This window comes from Ranitomeya variabilis, chromosome 2 (assembly GCF_051348905.1).
Source record: "Ranitomeya variabilis isolate aRanVar5 chromosome 2, aRanVar5.hap1, whole genome shotgun sequence".
NCBI classification, from domain to species: domain Eukaryota; kingdom Metazoa; phylum Chordata; class Amphibia; order Anura; family Dendrobatidae; genus Ranitomeya; species Ranitomeya variabilis.
Window position 1 is genome coordinate 6769185 of NC_135233.1, and position 25191 is coordinate 6794375.

Consider the following 25191-nt stretch of genomic DNA (forward strand, 5'->3'; position numbering starts at 1 on the left):
GCCGCCTGCTCCTTGAGAGCTTTCAGGCTAGCATCAGCTTCCAACGCTGCCTGAAATCCCTGACTCGATGTGGCGAGAATGGATGACACTGCCACATCCGCTGTCAGCTCCCCGGGATCTGTCTCCTGGCCGCTGTCTGACTCGGCAGCCACTTGGTCAGAGAGGGGGAAGCCGTCGGACCTCTGCAAGGCTCCTTGGGCTCCGGCGCTCCCACTCCTGGTGACAGCGGCCACGACCGCTGTGCCCATGGGTAGCGCCTGCTTCCCTCCGGCTCCTGACCAAGCCGCCGGGTCAGGCAGACTTCCCTGCCATCCTGACATCCCGGGTGTGGGGAACTCCTGCCCTGGGGTCTTACCTGGTGGCTCCTCCCCTGGGACGCCTCCTCCCCCCATGGCCTGTTCCTCTTCCTGCAGGGGCCCTAGACTCAGCAGGCTGGATTCACTTAGGGGCCCTACACTGCCCATAGCAGCCCCTCCCTCCACCTCTGAGCTCTCCCCTACAGTCTCCTCACCTGTCCTCCCTGTGAGCCCTGTGTGTGTGGTGTCCGTGCATGGATTACCCTCAGGTTTCAATCCCCCCTCCACTGTTGGAGGCACATTCAACACATCAACATCCACAGTAGAGTCATGACATTCTTGGGGAGCCGAACTTGGGGGTTCAGTGGCCACATACCGAGACACTATCCGCCCCAAATCAGTCCCAAGTAATACATTGGCAGGAATATTTGACGTTACTCCCACCTCCCGCACTCCCCTCCCGGCGCCCCAGTCCAAAAACACCTTGGCGACAGGCAGCGCCGGTTCCACGCCTCCAATTCCGGAGACGGAAAGGGTTCTCCCCGGCACCAAGTCTTGAGGGGACACCACCTCAGGACGTACCAGGGTTCGTTCAGCGCCTGTGTCCCGCAGTCCCATGACCGCTGAGCGGCCGATAGTGACGGGTTGGTAATTGTCCAGGGACCTCCCACCACCCCCTCCCACACATAAAACAGTGGACGGTTCCAGGGACAGGGATGGGGCCTTAAGACGCAGGGGACATGCAGACTTGAAGTGTCCCAGCTGGTTGCAGTGATGGCAACGTCTGGGTTCTGTGCCTGGCCTGGAGAGGGCAGCAGGGGGGTACACCCCTTGCACTCTGGGGGCTGGGAAAACAGGGGCAGGATTGGGCTTACCCCCTCTCCAGGTGCTGCTGGCAGGCTTCTTCGGCTCAGGCGCCCTGTTATTGGCATACTCATCTGCCAGGGCGGCTGTAGCAGAAGCCCCCTGTGGTTTCCGGTCACGGAGGAACTGCTGGAGGTCCTCTGGGCAGTTCCACAAGAACTGCTCCGTGACGAACAGTTCCTGGACCTCCTGGCGGGTGGTGAGCGCTAGACCCGAGGTCCAGTGCTCTGCAGCTCTCAGCAACGCCCGCATGTGGTCGGTCCAGGTGTCCTTTGGGCCCCGCTGCAGGCTCCGGAACTTCTTGCGGTAGGACTCCGGGGTGAGGTTGTAGTGCTGGATCAGGGCCCGCTTGATGCTGCTGTAGTCCTGCTCCGCCCCGGCAGGTAAGTCCCCCAAAACTTCCAGGGACTTACCCCTCAAACGGGGGGTCAGGTATCTTGCCCACTGATCCGGGGCCAGATGGTGTTGAAGGCAGGTCCTTTCAAAGGCCAGCAAGAAGGAATCCAGGTCTCCATCCTTCTCAAGCAGAGGGAAGTCCTCGGCCCGGACTTTGGAAACCCTGGACTCTGGTGGTGCTGGGGCGTCCAGCGGGAGCCCGTGTTGAGCCATCTCCAGTCGGTGCTGGCGCTCCGCTGCTCTCTCCGCCGCTGCTCTCTCCGCCGCTGCTTGCTCCGCTGCCCGCTCTGCAGCTTTCTCTGCCCGCTCTGCAGCTTTCTCGGCCCGCTCCGCTGCCTCACGGCGTTCTGCACGCTCTTGCTCCGCCGCTTCACGGCGTTCTGCACGCTCGGCCTCCGCTGCCTTCTCTGCAGCTGCCATGAGTCTCATATAGGCGTCTTCATTACCCGCCTCGAGACGTGCCACTGCCGCTGCAACAAGGGCCTCTGATGTGGACAGGTTGGGGCGGGTAGGTGGTGGGTAGTCCCTTGCCGGACTAAGCACGGGTGGCTGGCTCCTTGGGGAGTCTGGGCTGAGCTCCCCCTCGCCTTGAACAGTAAAGTCCACCACCACCTCCTCATCGACCATAGCACTGGCCTGCGCCCTCACTGCACTCCTGGTGCCCTCTGCCATCTTTGGAACCTCTGGTTACTGACACAGCTGTAACCCTGACCTTGCACACAACTTATTATATTTACACTCTGACCGTCTAGTGCTGGGCTGACCTTAAGACCCCAGCAGCGAAAGTTACCACTGGTAGTCTTTAGTGTCTGGGAGTAGGGGTCCCACGCACACTATTACTCTGATCCCACGTACGCTGCCACCACTGTGAAGGAAGCCCCTGTTCCTCCCACGTCACCAATCCGTGACGTCACTACACAGGCACAGCTCTCCGGCGCCCCCTTTGTCTCTCAGGTCAGTAAGGGAACTGCACCTAGAGCAAATGGCCGCTGGGGAGACTGCCCTGTTACCCACACTGGGTATTCTAGGATTCGCAATCAGAGTAAAAGGATCAGCCCAAAATTAATTTATGATTTAATTGCCTTAAGGGCGCACTAGGTAATTACAAGAAATATACAATCACAATATATCAAGAGTTACAGTCAGAGTACAATATAACAACAATGATACAAGGCTTAAGGTATAAAGCTGGAGGTCACTTTACCAGGTTAGAGGTCGCTTGTGGAAGCCGGGGGGGCGCAGCGTTCCGCAGGTCCAAAACTTTAGTTGCCGGGCAGCCCCCAGAAAGCGTGTGCTTGCCCCCCTCTGGCTGGCATATGCCCTGTTTCTTAGCTGGTCATCTTCTGTGTGTCACCCGCTCTCCACATGTTCCAGCTCTTAACCCTGCCGTGTCCCTCCCCCTGTAGCTGGGTGGGCTTAGCAATCTCCACCCCTCTGCCTCCCTGCGATATTTGTTCCAATATCTAATAAATGGGATAACTGCTCTCAGGATGATCGGATCAGCACACGGGCAGTACCAGCGCCTGTGGTTTGTTCTGCCGGTCATACTGGGATCAAACCTGGACCCATTCGGTCCCTGTGGGAGGCTGATCTCTATATCTCGGGTTTCAGACCTCCCACGGATACAGGAGTCGCACCATTAGATGCACCATTCCTTTAGGACGAGGGGAATATTTTTTATGAGCCGCTACCTCGGACGATGCGTCCATAATTCACGATTCCATGTCAGAGACGGTTCGGCTGGACGACCATACTAGATGTGTATCCAGTGGCCCCTTGACATGCGTGCTTTAATTAAGCCCTTGAGCATTTCCAAGCCCCCTGCTGGTGTGGCTTCCTAACTGAGCTTTGAAGTACCTTCTGCAATCTCCTCTGAGCTCAGCCGATTACCATACTAATAGGCACTATGTTCATTAGAAAAGGTGGGGGCCAGGAGCACTCCTCTCTGCAGACCTGTGACCAGGAGACAAAATGGAGTCACGCCAATCTGTGTTAGTAGGCCCGTCCAAGATGGCGGCTGTTCCCTCATCACACACTGCAGGCCCCGTATATGATTCCAAGACACCCGAGCACTGCCGTACAGTATTGTAGACTGCCTTGCAGACAGAGCTCACCTATGCAGGGCATGCTACAGGTGTGCTGACTCAGCTTCATGGAGACAAATAGAGACCTGTTGCTTATTACAGCGGCCGCCTGGATAGGGTGGCAAGAGGAAGTTCCTCCTGTGTTTGGACTGTGTTGTCTGTCCAGCTGTTGCTACACAAATCTTCAGAGATTGTTTTGGATTACCCACTGATGGTCCACACCCCACACGATGTACATAGTATCCTTAACCAGGTACAACCTAGCCACATGTCCATGGCTGGACAGCTGCGTCTTCGGTGTGCTATTCTCATGCCTACTAATGTGACTTTGAAAAGGTGCACTGTCCTGAACCCCGCTACTTTTCTCCTAGTTCCCCTGGATCCAAAGGGGGGAGGAGTAGGTGACATGAGCAAGGACACTCTTTTTCTTTCTAGAATGGATCCAGAGGAACAAGATTAGGTTTCCAAACCATATGATTGTCTAGAATTGATGTCTCAGGAAACGGCTGGTCTCTAGTGTGCCTATTCTAATGCTGATTTTGAGCTTTTTGTAGATGGATCCCATCACCAAGATGACCAAGGACGCTACTGTACCAGATATGCTGTGGTCTCAGAACATGAGGTAATCAAGGCAGAGTCAATGCCAGCTCATATGTCTGCACAAGAAGCAGAGCTCAAGGCGCTCATAGAAGCGTGCAAACTAGCAGAAGGTAAGACTGTAAATATCTACACTGATTCCAGGTATGCTTTTGGCATTGCACACGATTATGGGCCTATCTGGAGAGCCAGGGCTTTCCTGACAGCAAATGGCCACCCCTTTAAACAGGCTGAGGCAGTCCAGCAACTTATGAATGCACTACAGTTTCCCACCCAAGCAGGCATCATAAAGGTAAAGGCACATACCAAAGGCACTGATGGACGGACAAAGGGTAACGCACTGGCAGACCAGGCTGCCAAGAAAGCAGCAAGCACTCCTGTAGCCTCTAGAGTACATCACCTAGACACCCCACCATCTCCACTTGTGTTGAAAGACATCTTAGCCCGGTTACAAGAACAGGCAAGTAAGGAGGAGAAAAATAGGTGGCAAAAGATAGGGGCTTGCTCTGATACCGTCACTGGACTATGGGGGAGGGGTGAAAAGGTCTGCCTACCACAGGTACTGTACCCAATGATGGCACAGGTTCTGCACGGGAATGTGCACCACTCAAAGACGGCCATGTGTGACACCCTACAGAAACAATGGATTGCCCCCGGGGTTTTCCACCTGCGCAGAAAGGCAGGTACAGAGCTGCATGATATGTGCCACACATAATCAGGGTAGGACAGTGAAAACTCCATCCAAACACACTCCCCGACCCTTTAACCAATTCCAGAGACTGCAGAATGATTATATTCAGTTACCTAGGGTAGGGACGTATGAGTATGTGTTGGTCTGCATTGATTTATTTTCAGGTTGGCCAGAAGCCTACCCAGTTGCCAAAGCTACGGCTAAGACAACGGCGAAGAAACTGATGGCTGAGATCATATGCAGGTATGGAGTTCCTGAAGTCATTGAAAGCGATCGGAGTTCCCATTTTACTGGAGAGATCATGTCAGAGGTAATGGCAGCACTGGGGGTAAGTCAAGCATTGCATACTCCATCCGCAGAGTAGTGGAAGAGTGGAGAGATTAAATGGAACTTTTAAGCCTAAAATCCAGAAGGCAATGGCAGAGACTGGTAAACCATGGACAGAATGCCTTCCTCTAGCTTTGTTTTCAGTAAGATATACCCCAAACAGGAAGACAGGACTGTCACCGTATGAGAATCTGTTTGGCAGGAGCCCCAATCTTGAGTGTTTCTTTCCACAACAGTTGCAGCTCAAGTACCAGGACTTGACTAGCTATGTGCAGGCCTTACATGGACACCTTGCCAAAGTGCATTTAACCATTTTCAGTTGTCTTCCAGACCCAGACAAGGTTCCTGGACACCATCCCTTTGTGCCAGGAGACCTGGTGTATGTGAAAAAGTTTGTGCGCAGAGATTGTCTCCAGCCGAGATTTGAAGGACTTCACACGGTGATCCCGGTCACCCCCACTGCAGTAAAACTTGAAGGAAAGAGCACCTGGATCCAAGCCTCACACTGTAAAAGAGACCGAACCAGTGTTTAGTCACAGTAGTGACTGAAGGGAAATGTTGCTGTTGTTTTTGACCTTGGGACTGGGGGCCATCCTCGCCCCTACCTCTTCGGCCCCTATTGTAAATAAGAATTCTGGTCCCACTATTCTCTGGGTAAACCAAACAGCCCTTCTGCAACCACTTAGGGGCTGTAAATGGGGTAGAAGCTGTCGCCCCCTCCTCCTGAATCTTGAAAACCCCCAATCTGCTGATCTGCAGACGTTCGTATTGGGAAGGCATTATAATTATGTATTTAATAGTGGATACCATGGGTATTTAGGCCATATACAGCTCCAGGATATTAGCTCTAGACCAACCAAGGCCCCTGTTACCAGTACACCTAAAGCAGGCCCAGGTGAGCGTTTGCAAGATGTAGTTAATGAAGTGATACCCATTCCAGGTCTCAGTTGGCAAGAAGTTTTCTCCATAGAAACACAAACAGCCCCAAGGAAAAACCTATGGTTAGAATGGGTGAGATACAATGTAAGAGTCCAGAATATCTCTGTAGGATGTATTGCTTGTGCTGCTGCGAATACACATCTATACACGCATGCATTGCTTTTTCCTGATGACACCACTGCCTGTGTCATGAATCTGTTGAAAGGTTTGAAGCCCACTGATTGCCCAGATTATGTCCCACTAATTCATAAGGAACCCAGACTAAAGGTCCCAGGAGAAGTAACCGTATTAGCTGACAATTACACCTGCTATAATTCCCACGACATTACAGGTACACCAGTAGGGATCTTCGAGACAGGTTTCTGCAAGGAGAACAGTTCTCTAGATACTGACTTGCTAATTAAACATACACAATATATGTATGACATTTATTGGTTATGTGGAGATGGTAAGCTCCGTCCTAGGTTGCCTAATGCCTGGACAGGCCAATGCACCCTTGTTAAACTAGCTATGCAGTTCAAGATTTTACCTTGGGATCCAAAGATACCTGATGAACCTACCAGAAAGAGGAGAAGTCTCGATCAGCTCCACATGAGTTATGAAGAAGATCCACTGATATATATTGATGCCATTGGAGTGCCAAGGGGGGTGCCTGACCAGTTTAAAGCCCAGAACCAGATTTATGCCGGCATTGTTTCTATAATCCCATAGGTGCAGATTAATAAAAATGTTGAATGGATCAATAATATATATATTACAGAGAACAAAGATTTGTTAATTATAGCTGTGATGCCTTTCAGGATATAGTTGAGGACTTGGGCCCTAACGCTTGTATGACCCGTGCTGCAACCCGACCTAAGAGAATTACACTGAATCCTGTCCAGACAAGATCACATGCAGTGATATAAGAAGCTGACACAGGATTGTGGTTGGTGGATAGTGGGGACATTAACTTTTAGGAGTAGGCTGACAGTAATCCTTTTGGGAAGGAGCTGTAGACCAGCATGTCATGTCGCCCCCCACCACCAGAGAACCAACCACATCAGGTAGGGTAAGACAGATACAGGAGTATTATCCCTGGAGGCCCTCTGACTAGCTAGCTACGCAAAACAATTGGCTGACCCTGAGAAACAACCTTTCTCATTCTACAGACAAATAATGACCATATGATGGACGTATAAGTGTACCTGGGCAGGCCTAGGTAGTTAGTGAGCACAAAAACAGGTGACGTGCTAGGACGCAAATTAAGATTTTCTACAGATGTGACAAAGGAGAGAGTGTAGAGCTATACTTTGGACGGTTACAGCTGAAATGGGAAGACATGGAGTACAGTCCCATAAACCCACTTGATGTTAGAGTATTGGTAAATACATTCATTGACGGTATGACCAAAGACTTACAAGACGGACGAAATATATACAGCCAGACCTGAATGGCGAAATGTAGATCCGAAAGACCTGAAGGTTTCTAAAGAAGTTGAACAAATTAGGACAATAAGACGACGTGTGATGTATGCTGGAGTGGACACATCTTTCTTCTCCAATTGGTTAGGTGGGATCAAGGGATTCCTTCAATAAGTTTGTTTAGTACTAATTGCCCTCCTTATAATTGAATCGATAATCCTCTGTTGTGTTATTCCCTTGTACAAAAAGGTTATTGCCAAAGCAACTCCAACTAGCACCTTCCTCAATCAAGAAATAGATCCACCAGAGTACAATGGTACTGATCCAGGGGAGATCCCGAAGTATATTCCTCTCAAGAGAGTAGACAAAACCCCCCATTCTCAGATGATGCCAAGAGATTTAGTTTAGGGACAGTGGGAGAACTCCATGTGAGGTTAGTGAAGGGTTCAGCTGCCTGGAGGCCTCTCGCTAGGGGAGAGTTTCTGAGGTGTCTGGATGAAGAAATCCACCTCCCCTTTCCTCATCACATGGACAGTCTCGAAGGATCTTTCTTAAGGGAAAAACTTAGTGTTTAGGGGGGATTGTCAAGGTGAAAATATATTTTCTTATATACCTTTTGTACTTTTATATATCTTATACTGTGAAACAATAAGTTTTCCCTTGCTAATGCAAATGTAACTGTATTAAAGATGGCTGCCAGTGTTCATTCTTCACTTTAGGTTAGAGTTTGAAGGGTTAAGTTTCATTTCTTTTGAAATCGAAACTTAAGGAATGTGAAGAAAAGGAGGATCCACCAGAAGATGTCAGAACAAATCAGAAAGACTGAATGCTAGCTTAAACCCCGCCTAATGCACGCCTTCCCCTAACACTCAATATAGTATTGTGTATTCTAAAATAAAAGTCAGTTGCTGTGATCGTTACACACATGTGTGTGGATGCACGAGCATGCACTGAGATTGAACCAGCTACCTGTCTGACTCATTCTTACCCGGTACCACATGCTTATAGTTTAATTTGGAATGACTGGTGAATGAGGGTATATTGTCGTTACGACCCCGACAGTGACTATTAGATTTAGCTGTTAGTAGGTCATTAGAGACTTTAGTGAGGGCAGTTTCAGGGGATAAAGGGAAGAGCGGAGTGTGAGGCAGTGAGGGGGATCATACACGAGGGCCGGTATGTGTCCCCCAGGATGCGTAGAGACCTAGTGAACCCACTGCAGCGCATTGTGATTACCGTAAATGTCTGTGATTACAAAGCAGAATAAAAGTGAGCGTGGATTTGGTCAAAGTAGTTGACCAAGTCAAATTTTAGGAAAACCCGAAATGGGCTTTTCTTTTTGCAGAGATTTGAAACTTAGTAGTAGGGCGAATCTCTCCATCTGCTTTGGGTTTTGGGAGTAGCCCTTGTCCACGATACACATTTAAAGGGAACCTGTCACCTGAATTTGGCGGGACCGGTTTTCGGTCATATGGGCGGGGTTTTCGGGTGTTTGATTCACCCTTTCCTTACCCACTGGCTGCATGCTTGCTGCAATATTGGATTGAAGTTCATTCTCTGTCCTCCGGAGTACACGCCAGTGCAAGGCAATATTATTTCTGTTAATATCGATGATTATGGCTTACAGCCAATGAAAACCGAAAAGTCATTATCTCAGTAAATTAGAGTATTTATAAAGGTCCCTTAGTCTGTTTCAGTAGCTCCACAATCATGGAGAAAACTGCTGACTTGACAGGCAACATAAAGGACGTGTGACCCCCATACAGATACAACTGCTCCAGGAGGACAACGTAAAAGACGTGTGACCCCCATACAGATACAACTGCCCCCGAAGGACAACATAAAGGATGTGTGACCCAAATACAGGTACAATTGTCCCCGGAGGACAACATAGAGGACGTGACCCCTGTACAGATATAACTGCACCCGGAGGATGACCTAGAGCAGGGGTGTCAAACTGCATTCCCCAAGGGCTGCAAACAGGTCATGTTTTCAGGATTTCCTTGTATTGCACAGGTGATCATTTAATCACCTGCACAGAATGATTCCAGCACCTTGTGCAATGAGAAGGAAATCTTGAAAACACGCATGGTTTGAGGCCCTTGAGGAATGCAGTTTGACACCCCTGACCTAGAGGATGTGACCCCAGTACAGATACAACTGACCCAGGAGGACAATGTAGAGGACGTGTGGCCCCCATACAGATACAACTGCCCCCGAAGGACAACATAAAGGATGTTAGACCCAAATACAGGTACAATTGTCCCCGGAGGACAACGTAGAGGACGTGACCCCTGTACAGATATAACTGCACCCGGAGGATGACCTAGAGGATGTGACCCCACTACAAATACAACAGACCCAGGAGGACAATGTAGAGGACGTGTGGCCCCCATAGAGATACAACTGCATGCTAAGGACAATGTAGAGGACGTGAAACCTGTACAGATACATTTGCATCCGGAGGACGACGTAGAAAACGTGTGACCCCAATAAAGTTATAACTGCACCAGGAGAACAACGTAGAGGATGTGACCCCATACATAAACAACTGTGTACGTAGGACGATGTAGAGGACGTGATGCCCGCACAGATACAACCGCATCTGAAGGACAATATGGAGGACGGTAACCCAAAAACAGATACAATTGCACCCGGAGAACGACCTAGAGGACGTGAACCTCGTACATATACTACCTCACACTAAGGACGATGTAGAGGATGTGATGCCCATACAGATAAAAACGCATCCTGAGGACGACGTAGAGGACGTATGACCCCTATACAGATACAACTGCACCCGGAGGACAACATAGAGGACTTGACCCCCATACAGATACAACTACACACTAAGGACGATGTATGACTCCCCCATCCAGATGCAACCACACCCGGAGGACGACGTAGAGGACGTGTGACCCCATACAGATACAACTGTACCTGGAGGACAACCTAGAGGATGTGACCCCCATACATATACAACTACGCACTGAGGGTGATAGAAATGATGTGATGTCCGTATAGATACATACAGCACACGAAGGACAACGTAGAGGACGTTGGACCCCAATACAGATAAACCGCACACTAAGGACAATGTAGAGGACATGATGCCTATACAGACACAATCGCACACGGAAGCCGACATAGAGGACATGCAACATCTGTACATATACAGATACAACCACACATGAAGGACAGAGGTCATGACCCCAGTACAGAAACAACCGCACATGGAGGACGATGTATAGGACGTTTGACCCACATACAGACAACACTGAATAGCAAGATTCATATCTCTCTCACCCAGTGGATTATAATCCAGATTTAGGGTCCGGACTTGTGAACTGTGAGCCACAGCCATGGCCAGACGAGCCCAACCTGTGCAAGAAATCCCAGGGTTGGCAGAAAGAGTCAGCTCCCGAAGACCTAAAACCACAGACAGAATATGTCATCTGTACATCAATGTCCAACTATAAACCTTGCAATAACATAGGACTGTGGCACCAGCGAAGATCTACAGAGAGAGGATGCCTCACCTGGCTTAGCCCCATCAGGGGGAAGGAGGCTGCAGATCAGGCCGATTCCCTCATCACCAAGCATGCAATCCCCAAGGTCCAGAGACAACAAAGCAGGGTGGCTGGCCAGAGAGGGGTTAAGGAGGGACAGACCAGTGTCTGTAAGGGGGTTGCCATGCAGGCTACAGAGAGGACAGAAAATGGAAATAATTATTAGGTGAGCATCCTGACACTCCTCACTAGAGCCTAATACTTACAAGATGGACTGCAGGGAACGATTCCGGTGGAGACTTTGTGCCAGCTGCTGGACCCGGGCTGTGCTGGACACAACCCCGAGGTTAAGATTCAGCTGCACCAGGGAAGGGGACTCCGACACACCCTGACACAGCCGGGTAAAGTCTCTGTCCGAGAGGTGACATCCGCGCAGGGAGAGAAGACGAACTGTGCCCTCCACCAGGCCCTCGCACACCCCCTTCACTTCTGCACTGGAGAGGGTTTCTCCTGACATCTGAATGGAGCCCGGTAACATACTGTGTAGGTGAGGAGAACCCCACGAGGCCAATGACTGCGGGGTACCAGAAGCGAGATTCAAACCCCCTACAGGAAGAGAAGAGTGACACTGAATCCATCGTTATGTACAAGAAGCTGCCCGAAAAGTCAGAGGATGTGTGACCTCTGGACAGATAAAACCCGCACTCCAAGGACGACACAGAGGATGTGTGGCCTCTGGACAGATACAACCGCACTCCAAAATGACACTGAGCATGTGTGACCACTGGACGGATACAACCACACTCCAAGGATGACACGGAGGATGTGTGACTTCTGGACAGATGCAACCACACTCCAATGATGACACAGAGGATGTGTGACCTCTGGACAGATACAACCACACTCCAAGGATGACACGGAGGATGTGTGACTTCTGGACAGATACAACCACACTCCAAGGATGACACAGAGGATGTGTGACCTCTGGACAGATACAACCACACTCCAAGGATGACACGGAGGATGTGTGACCTCTGGACAGATGCAACCACACTCCAATGATGACACAGAGGATGTGTGACCTCTGGACAGATACAACCACACTCCAAGGATGACACGGAGGATGTGTGACTTCTGGACAGATACAACCACACTCCAAGGATGACACAGAGGATGTGTGACCTCTGGACAGATACAACCACACTCCAAGGATGACACGGAGGATGTGTGACCTCTGGACAGATACAACCACACTCCAAGGATGACACGGAGGATGTGTGACTTCTGGACAGCTACAACCACACTCCAAGGATGACACGGAGGATGTGTGACTTCTGGACAGCTACAACCACACTCCAAGGATGACACGGAGGATGTGTGACTTCTGGACAGCTACAACCACACTCCAAGGATGACACTGAGGATGTGTGACTTCTGGACAGCTACAACCGCACTCCAAGGATGACACGGAGGATGTGTGACCTCTGGACAGATATAACAGCACTCCAAGGATGACACGGAGGATGTGTGACCTCTGGACAGATACAACCACACTCCAAAGATGACCCGAAGGATGTGTGACTTCTGGACAGATATACCAGCACTCCAAGGATGACACGGAGGATGTGTGACCTCTGGACAGATATAACAGCACTCCAAGGATGACACGGAGGATGTGTGACCTCTGGACAGATACAACCACACTCCAAAGATGACCCGAAGGATGTGTGACTTCTGGACAGATATACCAGCACTCCAAGGATGACACTGAGGATGTGTGACTTCTGGACAGATAAAACCGCACTCCAAGGATGACACGGAGGATATGTGACTTCTGGACAGCTACAACCACACTCCAAGGATGACACGGAGGATATGTGACTTCTGGACAGATACAACCGCACTCCAAGGATGACACTGAGGATGTGTGACCACTGGACAGATACAACCACACTCCAAGGATGACACGGAGGATGTGTGACTTCTGCACAGATATAACAGCACTCCAAGGATGACACGGAGGATGTGTGACCTCTGCACAGATACATTCATGACCAAATGTGGCACCCTTAAAACTGTTCCAGAAAATGAAGTACTTCTTCCTGACAATTATTGCAATTACACATTTTGTTAAACACAGGTTTATTTCCTATGTGTGTATTGGAGCAACACAAAACAAAACAAAAAAAAGGCAAATTGGACATAATTTCACACAAAACCCTAAACATGGGGTAGACAAAATTGTTGGCACCTTTCCAAAATGGTGAGTAAACTACATTGTTTCCAGCATGTGTAGCTGGTTCAGACTCAACTGTGGAAGTAACAGGTGTGGGCAACATGAAAATCACACCTGAAACCAGATAAAAAGGGGAGACGTTGCCCAGTCTTTGCATTGTGTGTCTGTGTGTGCTGCAATAGGCATGGAATCAGAAAGAGAAGACAATTGGTTGAGGACTTGAGAACCAACATTACTGAACATTATCAACAATCTCAAGATGACAAGTCCATCTCCAGAGATCTTGGGGTATGTGCACACGTTGCAGATTTTACTGCGCATTCGCAGCAGTTTTCCATTTGCAGCTGTTTTCCATGCGTTGTACAGTTCAATGTAAACCTATGGAAAGCAAAATCCGCAGTGCACATGCTGCGGAAAAAAAGTGCGGAAACGTACATGTCAATTCTTTGTGCGGATTCCGCAGCGGTTTACACCTGCTCCATAATAGGAATCCGCAGGTCTAAAACCGCAGGTGGAATCTACAAAAAAATTGCGGTAATTCCGCAGGAAATCCGCAGTGCGGTTTACCTGCAGATTTACCAAAATCAGTCTGGAAAAATCCACACCACTGTCCGCAACGTGTGCACGTGGCCTTGATGTTCCTTTGTCCACGGTGGGGAACATAAGCAAGACGTTTACAACCTATGGTACTGCAGCTAATCTCCCTGGACATGGACGGTAGATAATTGATGAAAGGTTGTAATGCTCAATAGTCTGGACGGCAGATAAGCCTCAAACAAGCTCCAAAGAAATCCAAGCTGTCCTGCAAGCTCAGGCGGCATCAGTGTCAGCGCGAACTATCCGTCCACATGTGAATGAAATGCTATAGCAGGAGACCCCTGAGGACCCCACTGCTGACACAGAGATATAAATAGATAGACTGCAGTTTGTCAAAATGTACAGCTCTGGCAAAAATTAACCCCTTTACCCCCAAGGGTGGTTTGCACGTTAATGACCAGGCCAATTTTTACAATTCTGACCACTGTCCCTTTATGAGGTTATAACTCTGGAACGCTTCAACGGATCCCGGTGATTCTGACACTGTTTTCTCGTGACATATTGTACTTCATAATAGTGGTAAAATTTCTTTGATATTACCTGCGTTTATATGTGAAAAAAAATGGAAATTTTGCCAAAATTTTAAAAATTTCACAATTTTTCCAACTTTGAATTTTTATGCAATTAAATCACAGAGATGTGTCACACAAAATACTTAATAAGTAACATTCCCCACATGTCTACTTTACATCAGCACAATTTTGGAACCAACATTTTTTTTTTTTGTTAGGGAGTTATAAGGGTTAAAAGTTGACCAGCAATTTCTCATTTTTACAACACCATTTTTTTTTTAGGGACCACATCTCATTTGAAGTCATTTTGAGGGGTCTATATGATAGAAAATAACCAAGTGTGACACCATTCTAAAAACTGCACCCCTCAAGGTACTCAAAACCACATTCAAGAAGTTTATTAACCCTTCAGGTGTTTCACAGGAATTTTTGGAATGTTTAAATAAAAATTAACATTTAACTTTTTTTCACAAAAAATTTACTTCAGCTCCAATTTGTTTTATTTTACCAAGGGTAACAGGAGAAAATGGACCCCAAAAGTTGTTGTACAATTTGTCCTGAGTACGCTGATACCCCATATGTGGGGGTAAACCACTGTTTGGGCGCATGGCAGAGCTCGGAAGGGAAGGAGCGCCATTTGACTTTTAAATGCAAAATTGACTGGAATTGAGATGGGACGCCATGTTGCATTTAGAGAGCCACTGATGTGCCTAAACATTGAAACCTCCCACAAGTGACACCATTTTGGAAACTAGACCCCCTAAGGAACTCATCTAGATGTGTGGTGAGAGCTTTGAACTCCCAAGTGTTTCACTACAGTTTATAACGCAGAGCCGTGAAAATAAAAAATCTTTTTTCCACAAAAATTATTTTTTAGCCCCCAGTTTTGTATTTTTCCAAGAATAACAGTTGAAATTGGACCCCAAAAGTTGTTGTCCAATTTGTCCTGAGTACGCTGACACCCCATATGTGGGGGTAAACCACTGTTTGGGCGCATGGCAGAGCTCGGAAGGGAAGGAGCGCCATTTGGAATGCAGACTTAGATGGATTGGTCTGCAGGCGTCACATTGCGTTTGCAGAGCCCCTAATGTACCTAAACAGTAGAAACCCCCCACAAGTGACCCCATATTGGAAACTAGACCCCCCAAGGAACTTATCTAGATGTGTTGTGAGAACTTTGAACCCCCAAGTGTTTCACTACAGTTTATAACGCAGAGCCGTGAAAATAAAAAATCTTTTTCTTTCCACAAAAATTATTTTTTAGCCCCCAGTTTTGTATTTTCCCAAGGGTAACAGGAGAAATTGGACCCCAAAGTTGTTGTCCAATTTGTCCTGAGTACGCTGATACCCCATATGTTGTGGTAAACCCCTGCTTAGGCGCACGGGAGAGCTGGGAAGGGAAGGAGCGCTGTTTTACTTTTTCAATGCAGAATTGGCTGGAATTGAGATCGGACGCCATGTCGCGTTTGGAGAGCCCCTGATGTGCCTAAAAAGTGGAAACCCCCCAATTATAACTGAAACCCTAATCCAAACACACCCCTAACCCTAATCCCAACGGTAACCCTAACCACACCTCTAACCCAGACACACCCCTAATCCCAACCCTATTCCCAACCATAAATGTAATCCAAACCCTAACTTTAGCCCCAACCCTAAGTGTAGCCTTAACCCTAACCCTAGCCCCAGCCCTAACCCTAATGGGAAAATGGAAATAAATACATTTTTTTTATTTTTCCACAACTAAGGGGGCGATGAAAGGGGGGTTTGATTTACTATTTATAGCGGGTTTTTTAGCGGATTTTTATGATTGGCAGCTGTCACACACTAAAAGACACTTTTTATTGCAAAAAATATTTTTTGCGTTACCACATTTTGAGAGCTATAATTTTTCCATATTTTGGTCCATAGTCATGTGAGGTCTTGTTTTTTGTGGGACGAGTTGACGTTTTTATTGGTAACATTTTTGGGCACATGACATTTTTTGATCGCTTTTTATTTCGATTTTTGTGAGGCAGAATGACCAAAAACCAGCTATTCATGAAATTCTTTTGGGAGGGCGTTTATACCGTTCCACGTTTGGTAAAATGGATAAAGCAGTTTTATTCTTCGGGTCAGTACGATTACAGCGATACGTCATTTATATCATTTTTTTATGTTTTGGTGCTTTTATACGATAAAAACTATTTTATAGAAAAAATAATTTATTTTTGCATCGCTTTATTCTGAGGACCATAACTTTTTTATTTTTTCGCTGATGATGCTGTCTGGCGGTTCATTTTTTGCGGGACAAGATGACGTTTTCAGCAGTACCATGGTTATTTACATCCATAAAAAAAATACGGGGGCCAAAGGCCCAGTCAGCTCACCAGCAGACCACAGGAGCATGTGAACCCGTCCTGACCCAGACGTAGCAACAGCTGAAGACATGAAAAATATGAAGATTTTTCCAGCTCCTTTCCGATTAAAAGTCCTTTATTGATCCATATCCTTAAAAATCATCCCTGCACAGAGGGGAATGTGAACAGCGACAGAAACCTGCTACTAGCTACGCGTTTCGCTCTAAAAGATCTTCATCATGGCTATCTACACACACATTCAGAGGAAGTATACATACAATGCTCTAGCAAATCACAGTGAAGACTTCAGATCACATTATCGGATCGCAGGTCCTGCAAGCAAAACTAACATGCAAAAACCGTATAATAACAATAAAAAGAAAAAAAATTAGATTAAAATTAACATTTTAACAATAATAAGTTAAGTCCCAGAGGCAATCTAGTTTGTAAATTCTATATCCAGTCCGTCTCCCTTGTGAGGAGCCGTCTCTTAACATCTCCCCCACAGACAGACTTCTTTAATAGCTCAATCCCCTGAATGAACATAGCAGAAATATTACCTTCATGGTGCATTGCAAAATGTTTTGAAAGCATAGATATATTTCTATTAATGGCATTAAAATTAGTAATATCTCTCAGGTGTTCCGATATCCTTGTTTTAAGTTTCCTAGTTGTGCACCCAACATGTGCAGCCTTACACGCCCTACACCCAATCTTATACACTACATTCTCAGTGACAGCTGATAAATTCTTTTATGGTGAATTCCTTTGTATTATTATAATTGGTAAAAGTCTTACCATCAGGCTAAGAGCGTAAGTGGTGCAGGACGTAGTGCCGCACCTATAAAATCCCTTGCAATCCGGCCAGGTCTGGGATCTAGGACTGGGATCTAGGTCTGAATCCTGGTGAAGTTATATTACCAATTGTGGGGGGCTTTACGTGAAACAATATTAATTCTCTTGCTTAAAATGTTGGCAGTTTCCTCATCTTCCAATAATACAGGCAAGCGCTCATGAATACTAGACTTAATGTCTGACAATTGGGGGCTAAATTGAAGGCACACAAGTGTTTTTTCTTTTCTTTTGTCTATATTAATTTTGTTCTTATTTTTCTGTATTAACAAATCAGCCCTCTCCTTTTTATCCACTATTTTGCGAGCCCTATCAAGGCACCACTTGGGGTATTTACGTTTTATTAATTTATTTTCAAGGGCATCAAATTCTTTGATCCTATCCTCTTCCTTGAAACAATTTCTTTTAAGTCTTGTAAATTCCCCGATTGGTATAGATTTGATTGTATGCGTGGGATGGCTACTTTTAGGCCACGTTCACACTTTGCGGCGTCCTCTGCGGGTTCTCCCGCAGCGGATTTGATAAATCTGCAGGGCAAAACCGCTGCGCTTAGCCCTGCAGATTTATCGCGGTTTGTTCCGCGGTTTCCGCTGCGGGATTACTCCTATACTATTGATGCTGCATATGCAGCAATATGCAGCATCAATAGTAATGTTAAAAATAATAAAAATTGGTTATACTCACCCTCTGACGTCCCGATCTCCTTGGCGCTGCACGCGGTGGTCCGGTTCCAAAGATGCTGTGCGAGAAGGACCTTCGTGACGTCACGGTCATGTGACCACGGCGTCATCACGGTCATGTGACCGCGACGTCACCGCAGGTCCTGCTCGCACAGCAACCCTGAGACCAGACAGCCGCGTGCAGCGCTGAGAGGTGAGTATATCATTATTTTTTATTTTTATTCTTTTTTTTTACACTAATATGGTTCCCAGGGCCTGGAGGAGAGTCTCCTCTCCTCCACCCCGGGTACCATCTGCACATTATCCGCTTACTTCCCGCATCGTGGGCACAGCCCCATGCGGGAAGTAAGCGGTTCAATGCATTTCAATGAGTGCAGAATTGCTGCGATTCTGCACAAAGAAGTGACATGCTGCGGAATGTAAACCGCTGCGTTTCTGCGCGGTTTTTCCCGCAGCATATGCACAGCGGATTGTGGTTTCCATAGGGTTTACATGTAAACGCTATGGAAACTGCTGCGGACCCGCAGCATCAAAATTGCCGCGGATCCACGGTAAAACCCGCAAAGTGTGAACATGACCTTAGCGTGCAGCACTGTGTTGCCGCTGATTGGTCTGATAAATGTTCTACTATTAATTATTTCCCCACCTATCCCACTCAATTCCAAATCCAAAAATGATATCTGACTCATTGACCATGAGACCCATAGTCTCTGGTATGGGCTCTATGACGGAACATCTGTGCGAATGGGTAGATTCGCTTTTGCAACCCATTGTAATCAGATCTCCAGGTTATATTAAAGATTCCCGTGAGGTTCTTAGAGTTTTTTCTAAAACAAAATTTGGCATGACAGTTTCTCATGGTTATGTTGTGATGTTATTTCCCTTAATACTTGCATCCCTCATGACTTAGCCATGAGGGCGTTACAGTTCCATCTTACTAATTCAAATTTATATTCACATGATCTAAATGAATTTGCGTTACAAGTTACCTTCTTTCTTTTAAAACACAATATTTTTTCATTTGACAATGCTATTTTTGCACAGAAAACTGGAGTGCCCATGGGAGCGAGATACTTGCTAATTTAACTATGTCTTTTTGGGAGAAAGAATACATCTATTCGGTGGACAATCCCCATTTGGCAGATCTCGTGTGGTATGGCAGATTGTTATGGTTTCCAATGGCAAGGAAACATCAGAAGCATAGAATAAACGGACAAGCTCTCGGGTGATGGAAACTAGAGCTGACCGCGATGCTAAACCTACACACCACACTAGAAGTAGCCAGGGGGCATTCCTGCGTTGTCTCTAGATGCCGCGCGCCAGCCGGAGAACTAACTACCCCTGGTAGAAGAAAACACAGTCCTGGCTTGCCTCCAGAGAATGTCCCCACAGGAGATAGCAGCCCCCCACATATAATAACGGTGAGAGCAGATGAAAGACACACGTAGTATGAAAGCAGATTTAGCACAGAGAGGCCCGCTAACTAAATAGCAGAAAGATACAACAGAGGACTTCGCGGTCAGCTGCAAAACCCTTCAAAACACCATCCTGAAATTACCTTAACTCATGTGACAACTCATGCCACTGGAGTGGTAATTTCAGCCCAACAAGAGCTTCCAGCTGCAGAGATTCACATAAGTGCAAACTGGACAAAACATACAAAAATAGACTTAAGGACTAAAGTGTCCAACTTAGCTGAGCAGAAAACTGGGAGCAGGAACATGCAACAGAATCACTCTGGATACATTGATGGCCAGCACTAGAATGACTGAGGAGCAAGGTTAAATAGGATACTCCCACATCCTGATAGGAACAGGTGAACTGAGAAGGCAAAGCTTGCAGGACACCAGTACCACAAGAGACCACCGGGGGAGCCCACGAACCGAATCACAACAGCAGATACATCGACGACCTACTCATTATTTGGGGCGGCGATGTATCTGCCATACCTAGGTTTATTGAATATATCAACACTAACGAGCTTGGTATTAGATTTACTCATAGATGCGACAAAAATCAGATATCATTTTTGGATTTGGAATTGAGTGGGATAGGTGGGGAAATAATTAACAGTAGAACATTTATTAAACCAATCAGCGGCAACACAGTGCTGCACACTAAAAGTAGCCATCCCACGCATACAATCAAATCTATACCAATCGGGGAATTTACAAGACTTAAAAGAAATTGTTTCAAGGAAGAGGATAGGATCAAAGAATTTGATGCCCTTGAAAATAAATTAATAAAACGTAAATACCCCAAGTGGTGCCTTGATAGGGCTCGCAAAATAGTGGATAAAAAGGAGAGGGCTGATTTGTTTACACAGAAAAATAAGAACAAAATTAATATAGAGAAAAGAAAAGAAAAACCACTTGTGTGCCTTCAATTTAGCCCCCAATTGTCAGACATTAAGTCTATTATTCATGAGCGCTTGCCTGTATTATTGGAAGATGAGGAAACTGCCAACATTTTAAGCAAGAGAATTAATATTGTTTCACGTAAAGCCCCCCACAATTGGTAATATAACTTCACCAGGATTCAGACCTAGATCCCAGACCTGGCCGGATTGCAAGGGATTTTATAGGTGCGGCACTACGTCCTGCACCACTTACGCTCTCAGCCTGATGGTAAGACTTTTACCAATTATAATAATACAAAGGAATTCACCATAAAAGAATTTATCAACTGTCACTCTGAGAATGTAGTGTATAAGGGTACCGTCACACAGTACCATTTACATCGCTACGACGGCACGATTCGTGACGTCGCAGCGTCGTATGAGTATCGCTCCAGCGTCGTAGACTGCGGTCACACGTTGCAATCACGGCGCTGGAGCGATGCCGAAGTCCCCAGGTAACCAGGGTAAACATCGGGTTACTAAGCGCAGGGCCGCGCTTAGTAACCCGATGTTTACCGTGGTTACCAGCGTAAAAGTAAAAAAAAAACAAACAGTACATTCTCACCATCTGATGTCCGTCAGGTCCCTTGCAGTCTGCTTCCTGCTCTGACTGAGATCCGGCCGTACAGTGAGAGCAGAGCGCAGCGGCGACGTCACCGCTGTGATCTGCTCTCACTTTCCGGCCGGCAGACAGTCAGAGCGGGAAGCAGACTGCAAGGGACCTGACGGACATCAGATGGTGAGTATGTACTGTTTGTTTTTTTTTACTTTTACGCTGGTAACCACGGTAAACATCGGGTTACTAAGCGCGGCCCTGCGCTTAGTTACCCGATGTTTACCCTGGTTACAAACGAACGCATCGCTGGATCGCTGTCACACACAACGATCCAGCGATGACAGCGGGAGATCCAGCGACGAAAGTTTCAAACGATGTGCTACGACGTACGATTCTCAGCTGGGTGCCTGATCGCAGTAGCGTGTCAGACACTGCGAGATCGTAACGATATCGCTAGAACGTCACGAATCGTACCGTCGTAGCGATAAAAATGCCACTGTGTGACGGTACCCTAAGATTGGGTGTAGGGAGTGTAAGGCTGCACATGTTGGGTGCACAACTAGGAAACTTAAAACAAGGATATCAGAACACCTGAGAGATATTACTAATTTTAATGCCATTAATAGAAATATATCTATGCTTTCAAAACATTTTGCAACGCACCATGAAGGTAATATTTCCGCTGTGTTCATTCAGGGGATTGAGCTATTAAAGAAGTCTGTCCGTGGAGGAGATGTTAAGAGACGGCTCCTCACAAGGGAGGCGGACTGGATATAGAATTTACAAACTAGATTGCCTCTGGGACTTAACAAAAGGAACGAAATCATGTACCATTATTGTTAAAATGTTAATTTTAATCTAATTTTTTTTCTTTTTATTGTTATTATACGGTTTTTGCATGTTAGTTTTGCTTGCAGGACCTGCGATAAGATCTTCACTGTGATTTGCTAGAGCATTGTATGTATACTTCCTCTGAATGTGTGTGTAGATAGCCATGATGAAGATCTTTTAGAGCGAAACGCGTAGCTAGTAGCAGGTTTTTGTCGCTGTTCACATTCCCCTCTGTGCAGGGATGATTTTTAAGGATATGGATCAATAAAGGACTTTTAATCGGAAAGGAGCTGGAAAAATCTTCATATTTTTCATGTCTTCAGTTATTTATATCCGTCTTTTTGATCGCGTGTTATTCCACTTTTTGTTTGACGGTATGATAATAAAGCTTTGTTTTTTGCCTTGTTTTTTTTTACGGTGTTCACTAAAGGGGTTAACTAGTGGGACAGTTTTATAGGTTGGGTCGTTACGGACGCGGCGATACTAAATATGTGTACTTTTATTGTTTCTTTTTTTATATAGATAAATGTATTTATGGGAACAAAATATATATATATATATATATATATATATATATATATATATATATATATATATATATATTTTGTAATTTTTTTAAATTTTTTACACATGTGAATATTTTTTTTTACACTATAACATTGCCCCAGGGGGGGGCATCATGTTATAGTGTAAGATCACTGATCTGACACTTTGCTGTGCACTGTGTCAGATCAGCGATCTGACGTGCACTCCTGCAGGCTTACCAGTGCTTGCTCTGAGCAGGCGCTGGTAAGCCACCTCCCTGCAGGACCCGGATGCAGCCCCGCGGCCATTTTGGATCCGGGGCCTGCAGGAAGGAGGAGGTAGGAGACCCTCAGAGCAACGCGATCACATCGCGTTGCTCCGAGGGTCTCAGGGAAGCCCGCAGGGAGCCCCCTCCCTGCGCGATGCTTCCCTATACGGCCGGAACACTGCGATCATGTTTGATCCAGTGTGTCGGGGGTTAATGTGCCGGGGGCGGTCCGTGACCGCTCCTGGCACATAGTGCCAGATGTCAGCTGCGATAGTCAGCTGACACTCAGCCGCGCTCCCCCCCCCGAGAGCGCGGCCGATCGCGCTGGACGTACTATCTCGTCTGTGGTCATGCGAGCCCACCCCACCTCGACAGGATAGTACGTCCAAAAAGGGGTTAAGAGACCACTGCAAAATGTTCCGTTTCTGATTTTTCTCTTTAGATTTTTGATAAAATGTAAATTGTTCTTTTATTCTATAAACTTCTGACATGTCTCCGAAGTTCCAAGCAATGAATTTTGTGTTTCTTTTCAGAAAATGAGAAATGGTAAAATAAAAAAAAAATGCAGACCTCAAATAATGCAAAAACAAGTTCATAATCATTTAGAAACAACAATACTAATGTTTTACCTCAGGAAGAGTTCAGAAATCAATATTTTGTGGAATAACCATGATGTTTAATCCCAGCTTTCCTGCGTCTTGGCAGCTTTCCTCCAGTCTCTCACACTGCTCCTGGGTGATCTTATGCCGCTCCTGGTACAATAATGTCAGCCGTTCTTCTTTGTGTGATGGCTTGTGACTATCCATCTTCCATCTTGATTACATTCCAGAGGTTTTCAGTGGGGTTTAGGTCTGGAGACTGGGCGGCCATGACAGGGATTTGATGTGGTCCTTCATCCACACGTTGATTGACCTAGCTGAGTGGCATGGCGCATTGTCCTGCTGGAAACACCAGTCCTCAGAGTTGGGGAACATTGCCTGAGCAGAACGAATCAGCTGTTTCTCCAGGATAACCTTGTATGCGGCTTGATTCATACGTCCTTCACAAAGAACGACCTGCCCAATTCCAGCCTTGCTGTCGCCTCCCCAGATCATCACTGATCCTGCACCAAATTTCACAGTGGGTGCAAGACACTGTGGCTTGTACGCCTCTCCAGGTCTCCGTCTAACCATTAGACGACAAGGTGTTGGGCAAAGCTGAAAATTAGACTCCTCAGAAAAGATTACCTTACTCCAGTCCTCTATGGTCCAATCCTTATGGTCTTTGGCAGTCTTCAGCCTGGCTCTCCCTTGCTTCTCATTGATGAAAGGCTTTTTTCTAGCTTTACATGACTTGAGTCCTGCCTCTAGGAGCCTGTAATGAACTGTTCTTGCCGTGCACTTCACCCCAGCTGCCATTTGCCATTCCTTTTGTAGGTCACTTGATGTCATCCTGTGGTTACTGAGTGACATTCAAATAAGATGACGGTCATCCCGGTCAGTGGAGAGTCGTTTTCGCCCTCTGCCGGTCTGTAGCTTTGTTGTCCCCAATGTCTGCTGCTTGACCTTGTTGTAATGGACTACCGTCTTAGAAATTTTAAGGATGAAGGCAACATGACGCTCACTGTGTCCCTCTGCTAGTAAAGCCAGAATTGAGCCCTTCTTTCCTCACTCAAGATTTTTCTTTTCATCTCCTTTGGCATGGTTAAAAGTTATTTTTTCATTCCTGTTACTTTTGAGATATTACTAGCTCTTGTTTTGCCATCCAGCTTGTCCTATTGCAGGAGGATTGTGAACACTACAGCAGGGTTTTTATACTTTTCTTCGTTAAACAAGATTTAGTTCAGGTGATTACCTAATCAGAAGCTCATTAAGTAGAATGAGGTGTACTCTGGTGGGAATTCAACTGACACTGGGATGGAATGGCTGTCAGACATGTAGAGAAGCTGATTTTTATAAAACTGTGCAGTGGTCTCTTCATTTTTGCCAGAGCTGTATGTGAGTAACCAAAATCCTCCTGGGAAAGCATCTTGTGCACACATGAGACCAAGATAGAGCTTTTTGGTAAAGCACATCATTCTACTGTTTACTGACAACTGAATGAAGCTTACAGGGAAAAGAACACAGTACCTACAGTCAGATATGGTGGAGGGTCAGGTGTTTTAGGGTTGTTTTGCAGGCTATGGCACTGGGTGGAATCACTGTGTGACAAGGCATCATGAAATCTGAAGGTTACCAAAGGATTTTGGGTGGCAATGTAGTGCCCAGTGTCAGACAGCTAAGTGTGGGTCCTAGGTCATGGGGTCTTCCAGCAGG

The 25191-nt window shown here is 46.6% G+C and overlaps 1 protein-coding gene across 2 annotated transcripts in view; it reads right to left on the bottom strand.

Moving 5' to 3' along the window:
• Positions 1-25191, bottom strand: part of LRRC73 (leucine rich repeat containing 73) — a 40918-nt gene that overhangs the window by 9964 nt on the left and 5763 nt on the right. For both annotated transcript variants that reach the window (XM_077281913.1, XM_077281914.1), the window contains exons 2-4: positions 11373-11712; positions 11137-11297; positions 10904-11026 (exon numbers count right to left, since the gene is read on the bottom strand). In XM_077281913.1, the coding sequence (XP_077138028.1) occupies positions 10904-11026; positions 11137-11297; positions 11373-11644 (556 nt within the window). In that variant the 5' untranslated portion in view covers positions 11645-11712. The remainder of the gene's footprint in view (positions 1-10903; positions 11027-11136; positions 11298-11372; positions 11713-25191) is intronic.